We start from the raw sequence: 12,095 nt of genomic DNA on the forward strand, positions 1-12,095 counted from the left end.
TGGGCTTATATCTAGATGTAGAACTGCCAGGTCATATGCTTCACTTTTTGAAGAACCACCAAACTGTTTTCCACAGCAGCTGCACCATTTTATATTCCCATCAACAATGCACAAAGGTCCTAGTTTCTTCCTATCCTCCCCAACAGTAGGAACAATAATTTTTAAACGGATATCTACTTGTATTGAAGTGTATTTCATGTCCTTGTTATATGGCTCCTCAACTTGGCCAAGTTAGATAATTCCTTCTCTTACAGATGTCCTTTCTTCTGGAAGATAGGCTCATTGGTTTCTTTTCTGCTACCTTTTCTCGTCATCAGATTTCCAGTAAGTTTTGGCATTTAAAAAAATCAGGGAGGGATTGTGGGAAGATGGTGGGTAGGAAGCTCCAGGAATCACTCCCTTTACAAGAACAACTATTAAATAGGTAGGAACTGTCAGAAGCAACTATTCTGAAACTCCAAAGCCCAGGAGAACACTGTGTAGCACGCAGGGAAGAACGAGAGGATGAGGCTGATAAATTGCAGTAAATACCAGTGATTTGCAATGTCTGCTCCAAGGCAACCATCACCCATCACCCAACTTTGCAGAAGGCAGCAGTAAGGTGCTGGTGCAACTTGCTGGTACCACGGGGGACATAAAGACCCAGTGCCGCAAGATGCGGAAGTATATGGTCCCAGCGCTGATCACTGCTTTTGATTAGCTACTTCAAACCCAGAGAGGCTAAGAGGCCAGATGCTGGAATCAGAGGAGCAGCCTGCAGCTGAAGCAATTAGCCCCGGAAGAGAGCGGAAAGACAGCCATGTTCCTGAATGCCCATAGCTGAGCTAAGGGAGAAAGAGGCCAAAAAGGAGAAGGCAGGGACCACCCTATTTTGCATTACCACATGGCAGGACCCAGAATCTCCTGCAGCCATCCTTTGGTGAGGCAGCATCTCTGATAATGCCTTGATTTCGACATCTTCATAGGCTGAGAACTGTAAGCTTTTACCCTAACAAATTCCCATGATAAAAGTCAACCCATTTCTGGTATTTTAACTTTGAAGGCTCTAGCAAACTAAAACAGACTGTGTAACAGAAACAGTGAACCCTAAGGTAAACAATGGGCTGTCGTTAATAGTGCAATTATAAAAATGTGCTTTCATCAGTTGTAACAGATGCACCACACAGAAGCAAGGGATGAATAATAGGGTGGTATACGGGAACCCCATACTTCTGCATAATTTTTCTGTATACCTGCAACTTCTCTAATATAAGAAAAAGAAAAAAAAAATCACACAAACCACTGCTGGCCCCTTTCCAACAAAAAGTCAAGCATGAGATTTCTTTTCTCTTAATCTCCTTTATGAGGATGCTCCTATTCTTTACATATCTTATTTAGCTTGTGTTGGATAGCTGATGTCATGAATTCACTTTTACTTTCTTATCTATTCTCAGACATACTAATAATGTAAGCAGCTACAGTTTGTTGTATATCACTTTAAATATATTTATGCAGTTCTCTAAATTTTAATGTTTCAAGGGCTTAGAATATTTTCTTTATTAATGGAAAATTTTAAGTATGAAGTAGTAGTGAGTCTGGTATTATAAACCCTCATCTACCCATCATCCAGCTTCAACAATTATCAAGGTGTAGTAGCAGACCTTGTTTCATCCATAATATCCTTGCCCCACTTTATACTCTTTCCCCACCCTTGCAATGGTTTATTTTGAATCTAACCCCAGATATTACATTATTTAATCTGAAACCTTTCAGTGTTTATTAGAATGTTTTTGCTGTCAACTAGAAATGATAATCAATAAATTTACTTATTCACTTATTTGCTGATTGACACTGAACTACATTCAGGGGAAAGAGGGATTAAAAATAATGCATTCCCTACTTTCTTGGAGTTTATAATCTGATTGAGAAGGTGGACAATGAAGTTGCTATCTGTGTGGCCCTAGTTACCTCTTAGTTCCTTAGTTTTTAGTTACATAACTTGTCTAAGCCTCAGTTTCTTCATATATAATAAGGAGATAACAGTGAGACCTTACTTAGATGGTTGTTGTGAAGAGTAAATGGGTAATGCATAGAAATGTGAGCATCAAAATGATTACTGATTTTAGTTGATTGAAACATATTGAATCTATTAAAAACCCATGAATCCATAACAATACTCAAAAAAAGGGGAAGCCAGATAACTCGATTGTCCCCAGTTGAGATGGCAATCAAATCATCTTTTTACTGTGGAAACCAATAAATAAAGGGAAAGAATTAAACATTTATCACCTTTTAAATAGAAACTGTATTTTAGGGTAACTAAATAGCCTCCATTGTGAAGGAAATCTCTAATTTACAGGAGAATGCCATCCAATAAATGTGGAAGGTATCATATAATTAGAAAATCATTATTTTGCCACCCTGAAGCAAAGTATTGATTCAGGAAAGGATAAAACCATTAGGCCATTAGGTTAATGGTTGATAGATAGGGTGGACATTTACCTCATTTTGCCTGAGATGGTTCTGATTTATGACTGTTGTCCAAGTGTAATTATTAATAGTACCCCTTTTTAGTCTCAAGTGTCACAGCTGGGATGATCGTCACCCTATTGATAGTGAACTGGAGCCAAAATAACATCATGCAGATAGTATTCTGATTATGATGGAAGGTCTGATTTTCATCAACTTAACCCAGTGTCAATCTTAGCATCATTAAGAGTGGGACAGCTACATATTCATATGTCTTTTGATGTAATGCAGTTGAAATACAAAGCATTACCTCTTGATAAAAATGTTTAAATCTGAGCAAGTTTTCAGATCTAACTTCCCTCTTACAGGAGTGACATGGGTTAGAGGAGGCAATCAGAGAGAGCCAGAAAGTGAGCCTGGCCTGGTGTCTTTAGTAAGGCAGTGTCATGTTAAAAGGAACTGTTCCAGGTTAAAAGTGACTTAAGGGACTTAACAACCAGATGCATTGCATGGTTCTAAATTGGGTCCTGCGTTGTCCAAACCAGCAGGAAAGGAGATATTGGGGACAGTTGGGGAAGTTTGAATATGGACTTGGTAGTACTGTTCATTTTGTTAGATGTGAAAATGTATTTTTTTTTTCTATGTAGAACAGTTTCTATTTAGAGGTAGAATGTTATGATGCCTGTAATTTAACTTTAAAATACTTTGGCATTAAAAACAATGAAGTTGGGAAGTGGCTCAAGCAATTTGGTACCTGCCTACCATATGGGAGGTCCCAGGTTTGGTTCCCAGTGCCTCCTAGAGAAGATGAGCAAGACAGTAAGCTGATGTAATGGGCTGGTGTGGCGAGCTGACACAAGAAGATGAAGCTACAAGCAGATATAATGAGGAAACATGATGAGAGACACAACAAGCAAGGAGTGGAAGTGGCTCAAGTGATTGGGTGCCTCTCTCCCACATGGGAGTCCCAGGTTCGGTTCCCAGTACCTCCCCTCCAAAAAAAAAGATGAGCAGACAGGGAGCACAAACAACATGGGGCGAGGGAGGGAAAAAAAAGCAATATCCTGGAAACCTCAGAATAATGGTTACCTGCTTCACAGGATAACAGTGAAGGTCAAATTATAAATAAACAAACAAAACAAAACAAAACAAAACAATGAAGTCAGTGGACAGGGAAAGAAGTAAAATAGAATATGTAAAATGACATACATATACATACATACATTAAACATTAATGCTCAATGAATATTACATATGTAGTAAGTGATTGGAGTGTTACCAGTTAATGTAGGTTGCTATAGGAACAGACTATCATAGGGTAAACTATTTAAACGGGTGCTGGGGAAAACCAAGTTTCCTCTCTGAAAAAAAATAGCATGGCGGAGAGCTGTTAACATGGTCCCTAATCATCCCTCCCTCCTAGTTTTAGTCCTTCTGTCATCCTCCCCTCCTCTTGAGCATGGGCTGGACTTAATGATTTGCTTCTTATCAGCAGAATATGGGAGAAGTATAGAATTTCACTGCCATATTTAGGTTATAAAAAGTCTGTGGCTTCTGTCTTGGGCATTCTCTATCTCAGATTTCTCCCACTGGGAGAAACAAACTGCCATGTTGTGATTGTCCTTATGGAGAGGCCCATGTAGCAAGATAAGGAACAGATTTCCTCAGTCCAACAAATGAGGAGGAACTGCTGCTTGCCAACAACCATGGGAATGAACCTGGAAGCAGATCCTTCAACCCCAGTTGAGTCTTCAGCCCTGACTGACAGCTTGATTGCAACTTCATGAGACCTTGAACTAGAGGCACCAGTTAAGCCACACCTGGATTCCTGACCCATGTAAACTGTGAGGTAATAAATTTCATTGCTTTAAGCTGATAATATAGAAGTGATTTGTTATTCAGTTAAAGATAAATAATTTAGATAGGAAAGGGTTTTTGGATGAATGAGGGCAGTAAGAGCCTTACAAGCTGAGGGAAAAGGCATGAAATAAGTACCTGTGGTGAGAAGAATGGGTAGCTTCGAGGAACCGAAGGAAATTGTATGTGATAGTATATATATATTTTAAAAGCTTATATGTGATTGGGACTTAGAGAGAAATGAGGAAAGATGAAGTTGTAGAGATGGGGATGACATAGATTTTGAGGGCTACACAGACTATATCAAACTATGTCCTTTAGTCTAAGGGAAATGAGAAGCCAATGAAAGGATTTAAGTAAGGGAAGTTTTAAAAGCTTAACTTTGTATGTCTCAGAATGGACTAGAGAGAGGCAAGAGTGAAAGTTAATCTGGGGGTCCTACGGTCATGGCAGATGGCTCTGGAGTTCAGGGCCTTGCCAATGGGCCCTACTTTGGAATTTTTGCTCCTGAGGGGGGTCTCAGATATGACCTTTCTACACATGCCTCTTCTGTCACTTTTACTGAGCTGTGGTTGGTGCTGGGGTTTGGTGTATGCTCAGGAGACTTGAATCTGTGGACTCTCCATGTGCCAGCTGTGCCCTGAGCTTCAGCAGAGTTGCAACACCTGCCCTCAGGTTCATTGGACTTACCTAGGTAACAAGGCTAACAAGGAGGTGAGGATGGTCAACCACCATATCAGGGAATCAAGAGAGTCTACAGCTGCAAGCAGAATTTCATCCATCAGCCATGTGGGATCTCAGCCTCCTCTCGATTTAGGGGTGGAGTGGACACTGCCATCCCAGGGTCCTCAGGATGGAGGAATAAAATATGGTTTAGAGTGGACTTACTGATATTCTACTATAGAATTATTATGACCGTAGCAATAGAAGAAATTGTATCATTGATGTGGAGACAGTGGCCACGGCAGTTGCTGAAGGCAGGGAGAGGGAAAAAGAGGTGCGATATTGGCGCATTTTCAGGATTTGGAGTTGTCCTGAATGATATTGCAGGGACAGATGCAGGACATTATATATCCTGCCATTACCCACTGAATGGACTGGGAAAGAGTGTAAACTACAACATAAACTATGATCCATGCTGTGTAGTAATACTCCAAAATGTACTCAATGCAATGAATGTATCACGTTAATGAAAGAAGTTGTTGATGTGGGAGGAGTGGGTGTGTGTGTGGGGAGTGGTGTATATGGGAACCTCTTATATTTTTTAATGTAACATTTTGTGTTATCTCTGTATCTTTAAAAAAAAGATAATTTAAGGAAAAAGAAAGTAAATCTGAAGGAAGAGCAAAATCATCTTAGGGTATTTATGGAAAACAAATGCCATTGCCTTTTTCAGCTCAGACTCTGAAAAGGTCAGCACTACTCCATGACCTTCTCTGGTTATGCAAAATGGGTACAGGGATGGACATACGGCTCATACCAGCTAAAAAGCTGGCTAGTCAACATCACATCTTGTTTTCTCCCTGAAGTATTTGAACCTATAGATAACCAGAGACTTGACAGCAGGGCTGTTGATGTTGGGAGCTGGAACACTAGTAAGTGAGTTGAGTCTGGTGTTGCCTTAATATCCATAGTGAAGAAAGAGTAAGAGGAAGAAGTAAGTTTGCAGAAAGAGGAGACTAGAGAAAATGGGCAAAGATAACAGAGAGGAGAGGCATGGTGGCACCTGAGAAGAAAGGAACAGGGAGAGAAGCTCCTTGGGTCCTGGCAACTTCCCAGTCCCTGTAAAGTCTCTGCACAGGGCCTCTTCCTATTCAAAGATTTCATGATTTCTCAGTTTCCTCTCCAATACTCATTTCAGTTGTGTTAGTTCTTTTCTTTGCAACCAAAATATGTCTTGACTATAACAGATTTCTGCAACATGATTCAATAAATCATTTGATCTCTATAGATATAAAATATGTGTGTGCATGGGGGATGGTGTGGGCAGAATGCAAATGCTCTCCCATTTGCTCTTCTCAACACTTGTAAGCTGCTGAGGACGTATCTTCAGCCTCTGTTTATTTGTGAAGATGCATTTACAACTGCTCTGAATTCTCAGAGTCCTGAGCCCATTCAGACAGTCCATATGCCAATACAACACCATGGTCGAATATACAACCAATGATTTCTGGGTCTCTCACAATCCTGAGATCCAAAAGAGATTAGGAGATGGAAAGTGAGAACCCCTTTTCTAAATTCCACAGTTAGGTCATATGCCAATGAAGTAGTAGTTAGAAGGTAGGTGCAATTGAGATGGAAAATCTGGAAAAGTATTGTGCACAGCCTTGAGATTTCTCTTTGGGGAGTAGTAGTTTGGGGAGACTTTATACTCTAATTGCTGTTTGGGGTTAGAGCATAGTGGTCATGAATGTGAACTCTGTTACCTGCCAGCCTAGGTTTGCATTCCAGCTTTGCCACTTGCTGGCTGTGTGATTATTGTTAAAAATTATTGTTTAATTTCTCTGTGCCTTTGTTATCTGTAAAACAGGAATAATAACTTTGCTTAGCCCATAGGGTTTTTGTAAAGGTTCAAATGTGTTAATACAGTCAAAGCTTAAAACAGTGTCTTGCAATTAGGAAATTCTCAATAAATGTTACTTATTGAATGAGATGCTTATATAACATACTTGGCATATTAAGAGCTCAACAAATATAAGCTACTATTATTATTTTATGCTTTGACCCAGTATTTTGATAGAGAATGGCATTTCCTATTCAGAGTAATATTGTGTATACAGTTCTAGTTTCTTGGCTGATAGCTCATTGTCTTCACACATACATGTCCAAGAAGCTGGTAATTATCTTGATTTTGACCTATTAGGTAAAGAGCTAGCTAGCAAAATGCCACAAATTAACAGAGTTAACAAATATTATTTATTGACTGTTTACTATTTGTCACCTGGTAAATAGATTATAAACCCTCATAGCAACCCATTATTTTCCAAAAACGGAGCTGGGGCTATGAGAAGTGAAGTTACTTGACCAAGATCACAGAGCCAGTAGTTGGTAAAGCCTGGCCTAGAATCTTGATCTCATTTATTCCAAAGCCTATCAGCAGCTTCTATACATACTGACTGGGAGATAGTTAGCAGGTATATCCAGCCAGGTACTGTCCATTTCTGAGACGTCTTTAAATGCTTCAAAGATCAGTATTTCCATAAAGAACTAATATAGCTGCCCACCAGTAATACAGCTGTAGAGCCCACTCTGCCTCTAACTTAAGAGGGGCTTAGATCCCACATGGCTGATGGATGGAATTCTGTTTGCTGTTGTAGACTCTCTCGGTTCCCTGATGTGGTGGTTGACCATCCCCATCTCCCTGTTAGCCAACATGGGCATGTCCAACAAACTGAAGAGTAGGTGCTGCAACTCTGCTGAGGCGCGGGGGCCAGTTGGTATACAGTCAGTCCAGAGATTCAAGTCTCCTGAGCATACACCAACCCCGGTGCCAACCACGGGCTCAGTAAAAGTGACAGAAGAGGCATGTGTAGAGAGATCACATCTGAGTCCAACTCTATCACATTCAGGAAAACAAATTCCAAAATAGGGCCCAGTAGGTGGTCTTTTAAAAGTATTTACATTCTAGAGGAGAGAGGAACAAACAATACATTAACCATGCTATCTTTCTGGTTTGGGCGAGACTCAAGATTTAGCAGTCTTCAACTGTTTTTGGTGTGAGACACACTTGTGCTTGAATTCTGGCTTCACCTCTTAGCTGTGTGACTGTCACCTCAAACCAGTCATGTAACCTCTCTGAGCCTCATTTTCTCCATATGTAAAATGGGGATAATACATCTCAAGAGCTGCTTTTAAAGAGCGATGGCAGGCTTAGAGCCCTGATCATATCAATTGGTCCTAAGCCAAAAATGTTGCTTAAACTCTAATATACTAATTTTTGGGGTCAATTGGGCAATGATGGCATTTGCTTTTCTGCTCTTTACAGCTCTGTACATTATCAATATCCTAAGAGTGATCATACTTTGACAATTAGCTGGTATTGATTCATTTGTTTTCTTAAGAGATGCCTTGATCTCTTTATGTTTCCCCTGCCATACATAGCTGCTATTGTTTCTGTTGTTCTAATTTATTTGTATTTATATTTTGTACAGATGGAACCAAACAATATGTAGTACCTTTTGTCTAGTTGCTTTCACTTAGTATATTTCCTTTTTTTTTTTTAACCCTTAATGGAAGATTATTAGAGACTGAGAGGTGATTATTAAGGGGTAGAGTTTGTCTGTTTTTTTGTCTATTATTATTATTGGAAAAATGTAAATACTCTAATAATCATTAAAGTGATAAATGCACAACTATGTGATTATACCAAATACCATTGATTGTACACTTTAGATGGATTGTATGCTTTAGTAATATGTACTGATCAAATTGATTTAAAAAATTAATTGACTGAAAAAAAAGATGTCCTGAGTCTCTAATTTTTCCTCACATTCAACAATGTGAGAATAGCTGTATAGATACACCTCAGGTTAGATATTTGCAGTATATTTTCTACAACAACAGAGCACAAAATACCTGAATTTCAAGGACATGTTTATGTGAATAAAACATAGCAATGAAACACTAGTCATATATAAATATATGATTATCAAATATATATATATACACACATGTGTACAGCACTTATTCCATAAATATAAGATGTAAATATCTTAATATATATCAATCTAAATAAGATAAAAACATCATATAAAACTCTTATATATCTGCAAGGAGTTTCTTCTATTCATTGTTGTCTAACAGTTTACAGATGGCAGTGATTTGGTTTCTATAGTTTCTATAAGGTATCCATATCAGCAGTCGGGACTGGTTTGTAATGAGGCAGTTATACCAGTATTATTTTCAAAGCAGTTGCCCAGGACTTGGGATGCATGCTGAGGTTGAGAAAAGGATCTAGCCCCACCTCTCTTAGACTCCAGTTTGTCAAGTGTCATATCTTTACTGGAATTTTAACCTTCCCATACTTCTCCAATTATGCTAAGAACTCTGAATTCAGCCATTATGACCTATTATTACAGTCAGCTGATTTTGAATATTTAACTAGAATTCAGTCAGTACTTTTTAAAAAAATTGAGGTGTTTAATATTTTTAATTGAAAAATAACCTACATATAAAATTCACCCTTTTGAAGTGTACACTTAGTGGTTTTACTGAATTCACAAGGTTGTGTAATTATTACCCTATCTAATTTAGGTGTATTTTCATCCCCAAAAGAACCCCAACCCTATCAGCAGTCACTCCCCATTCTTCACTCCTCCCCCACCCCCAGGCCCTGGCAACCCCATTCTACTTTTTATCTCTATAGATTTCCCTTTTCTGGACATTTCATGTTAATGGAATTATACAATATTTGGCCTTTTGTTTTGGCTTCTTTCATTTAGCATAATGTTTTCAAGGTTTATCATTGTCATAGCATGTATAAGTATTCCAGTCTTTTTTATGGCTGGATATTATTCCATTGTATGGATATACCACCATTTGTTTATCCATTATCAGTTGATGGGCATTTGAGTTTCCACCTTTGGGGTTTCATGGATAATGCTGCTATGAACACTCACATACAAGTACTTATGTGGACATACGTTTTCATTTCTTTTGGATCATGGTGTTTAAGAGGGTGATTTTGCTATCAGACTGCCCTGGGGTTAAGATCAGGCTCTGTCATTTAGTGCTGTGTGACCTTGTGCAAATTACTTCTTTGATACTCAGACTCTTATTCTTTAGTGTTTTGTGAGGCTTAAAAAAATAAACTTGAAAAAAATAAGTAATAAAATTTTGAGATTCAAAGAGTGATGCTTTAAACTTTTAAGTTGTGTAGGGCCTTGCCTTCTGCAGTTCACGTATCTTAATGTAGAAACTTATAACATACGTGACCTTGTAACTAATTACTTACTATAATTTGGGAGATGTTCTTGTAGTTAATAATATATTATTTAATGAAGATAACCGGGTGGTGACTTTAAGAGCCCTGTTACGGTAAAGCCGGGAAACTGCTCATTTCTCCAGCAGCTCTGTGATTGGCTTAGGCGCCACACCCGCCGATTTTTGATTGGCTGACGCAAGTGAAAATGGTCCCGGCCTAAGCTACGGGCGACCAATATGGCTCCATAATTGGCTCTCCTGGAAGTTGGCAGACACGTGGCTAGCCCAGGCCAGGAAGTACGTGGGAGGACTTAGGTTTGCTTACCGCGAGAGGGCGCAGGCAGTTCCTCGTTGCTACCGTCGCATTTCCCATAAAGCCTCCGCGCGACCAATCAAGGGGCTGTCTCTATACCGCTTTCAAAGTCGGCGGGTCCTCTACCCAATAGGAAGGAGGATCCCGTTCCCACCTCTAGGATTGATGGACACTTTCCCCAATCATTTTGTAGATCTCCGCTACCTCCGCCTCTCTCGCACGGGATTGACGGTTCTCCCAGCCAATAGGGAACGCCGGACCGGCGGGTGGATGATCGCGGCTTTCTGTAATGGCGGAGCGTGGCGGGGACGGGGGGGACGGTGAGAGATTCAACCCGGGGGAACTCAGGTAAGGGGCGCTGCTATTTTTTATATTTCGTTGCGCTGGAGTCCTCGGAACTGGGCCTGCCGCGCTGCAGTCCGGACGAAGAGTGGGCCGCGGGGCCGTGGCGGCTAGGGTCCAGGACCGCATGGGGGTTAGAAAAGGGGTAAGGGGAAGGTGGCTTGAATGAGAGAATCGGGCCGGGGGCAGGGCCCCGGCTCCTTCGCGTTTTTCGGGTGCTCACTGCTGCTTTCGAGGGGCCCCTACGCCCGTCGCGACTCGCGGCTTGGCCTTCAGCCTCGGGGCCCCGCCGCTGCCGCGTGCCGCTTTCGCCTCAGCGGTCCTCAGCCTGTTTCCTAGCCACTCTCGCCCGCGGGCCCATTTTCCCTTTTCGACGCCCCTCGACCTCTCGCCACATGTGGCTCAGCCTTCTCCACGCCCTCGCGGCCGTTTGTATCCCCACATTTGCCCTTTTTCTTCGTCCCGCACATCCGTTGCCTTTCTTAACATCGGGTGGCTTTCTTCCTTTCTTTCCTCTTTTTATTCGCTGTTACCCCGTGATTGTGAATACGATTACAGCAATCGTTAGGTGCTTCTATGTGCTAGTTATAGGTTTGTCTCATTTAATACCCACAACAACCCTTTGGAGTATTTGTTATTGTCATTTTGCAGGCCGCTGACCCGAGTCACTTTCAGTTCAGTTACTTGGCTATCTTGCAGGCGAGGAAACTGAGCCACATAGAGGTTGAGTCAGTAGAACAAGGTCGTAAAGGTGGAGTTGCTGCTTCAGGAAGTGGCTTGAACGCAGGCAATCAGGCTTCAGAGCCCGCGATCTTGATAGGTGTTCTATTCTACTATACATGCCTTGCCCTAAGGAGTGCAGTTACCTTTCTTCCCCTAGGACTTCAGTGCTTATGGAATTTTTCATTAGAAGTTGATAAAGTAAAAATGTCCTGGAAAAATCCTTAAGTGATTTTTGAGGAAAAAACAGGTCTTATGCTTTATTTACATTTGATATATGTTTTTTCTAAATGGCAGTAAATGTCATTTCAGTTGTTGAATTCCCATTCTGAATTGCACCATTGTCAGCATTTGAAAATTGAAAGAGCTGTGTAGGTTATGAGGATCCTGTAATATTTTCTAGAACTTATTTAAAAGTAAGTTGTTTAAGGAACTAGATAACAGTTTCAGGAGAAAATGGTTTCTTTTAGATTCTTGATTGTTACACTCACAA

At 40.5% G+C, this 12,095-nt stretch overlaps 1 protein-coding gene across 13 annotated transcripts in view; it reads left to right on the top strand.

The window, feature by feature from the left end:
• The first annotated feature begins 10,783 nt into the window (after positions 1-10,783).
• Positions 10,784-12,095, top strand: part of TCERG1 (transcription elongation regulator 1) — a 65,469-nt gene continuing 64,157 nt past the window's right edge. For 7 of the 13 annotated variants that reach the window (XR_188901.5, XR_011646826.1, XM_004476581.4 and 4 more), the window contains exon 1: positions 10,784-10,888. Coding sequence is in view for 11 of the 13 variants with exons in the window: in XM_004476581.4 (XP_004476638.1) it covers positions 10,830-10,888 (59 nt within the window). In the remaining 2 variants the exon portion in view is untranslated. The remainder of the gene's footprint in view (positions 10,889-12,095) is intronic. The other 6 variants (XM_004476583.3, XM_004476585.4, XM_004476584.4 and 3 more) reach the window with 1 other exon arrangement.

The sequence above is a fragment of the Dasypus novemcinctus genome, chromosome 2 (assembly GCF_030445035.2).
Source record: "Dasypus novemcinctus isolate mDasNov1 chromosome 2, mDasNov1.1.hap2, whole genome shotgun sequence".
Lineage (NCBI taxonomy): Eukaryota > Metazoa > Chordata > Mammalia > Cingulata > Dasypodidae > Dasypus > Dasypus novemcinctus.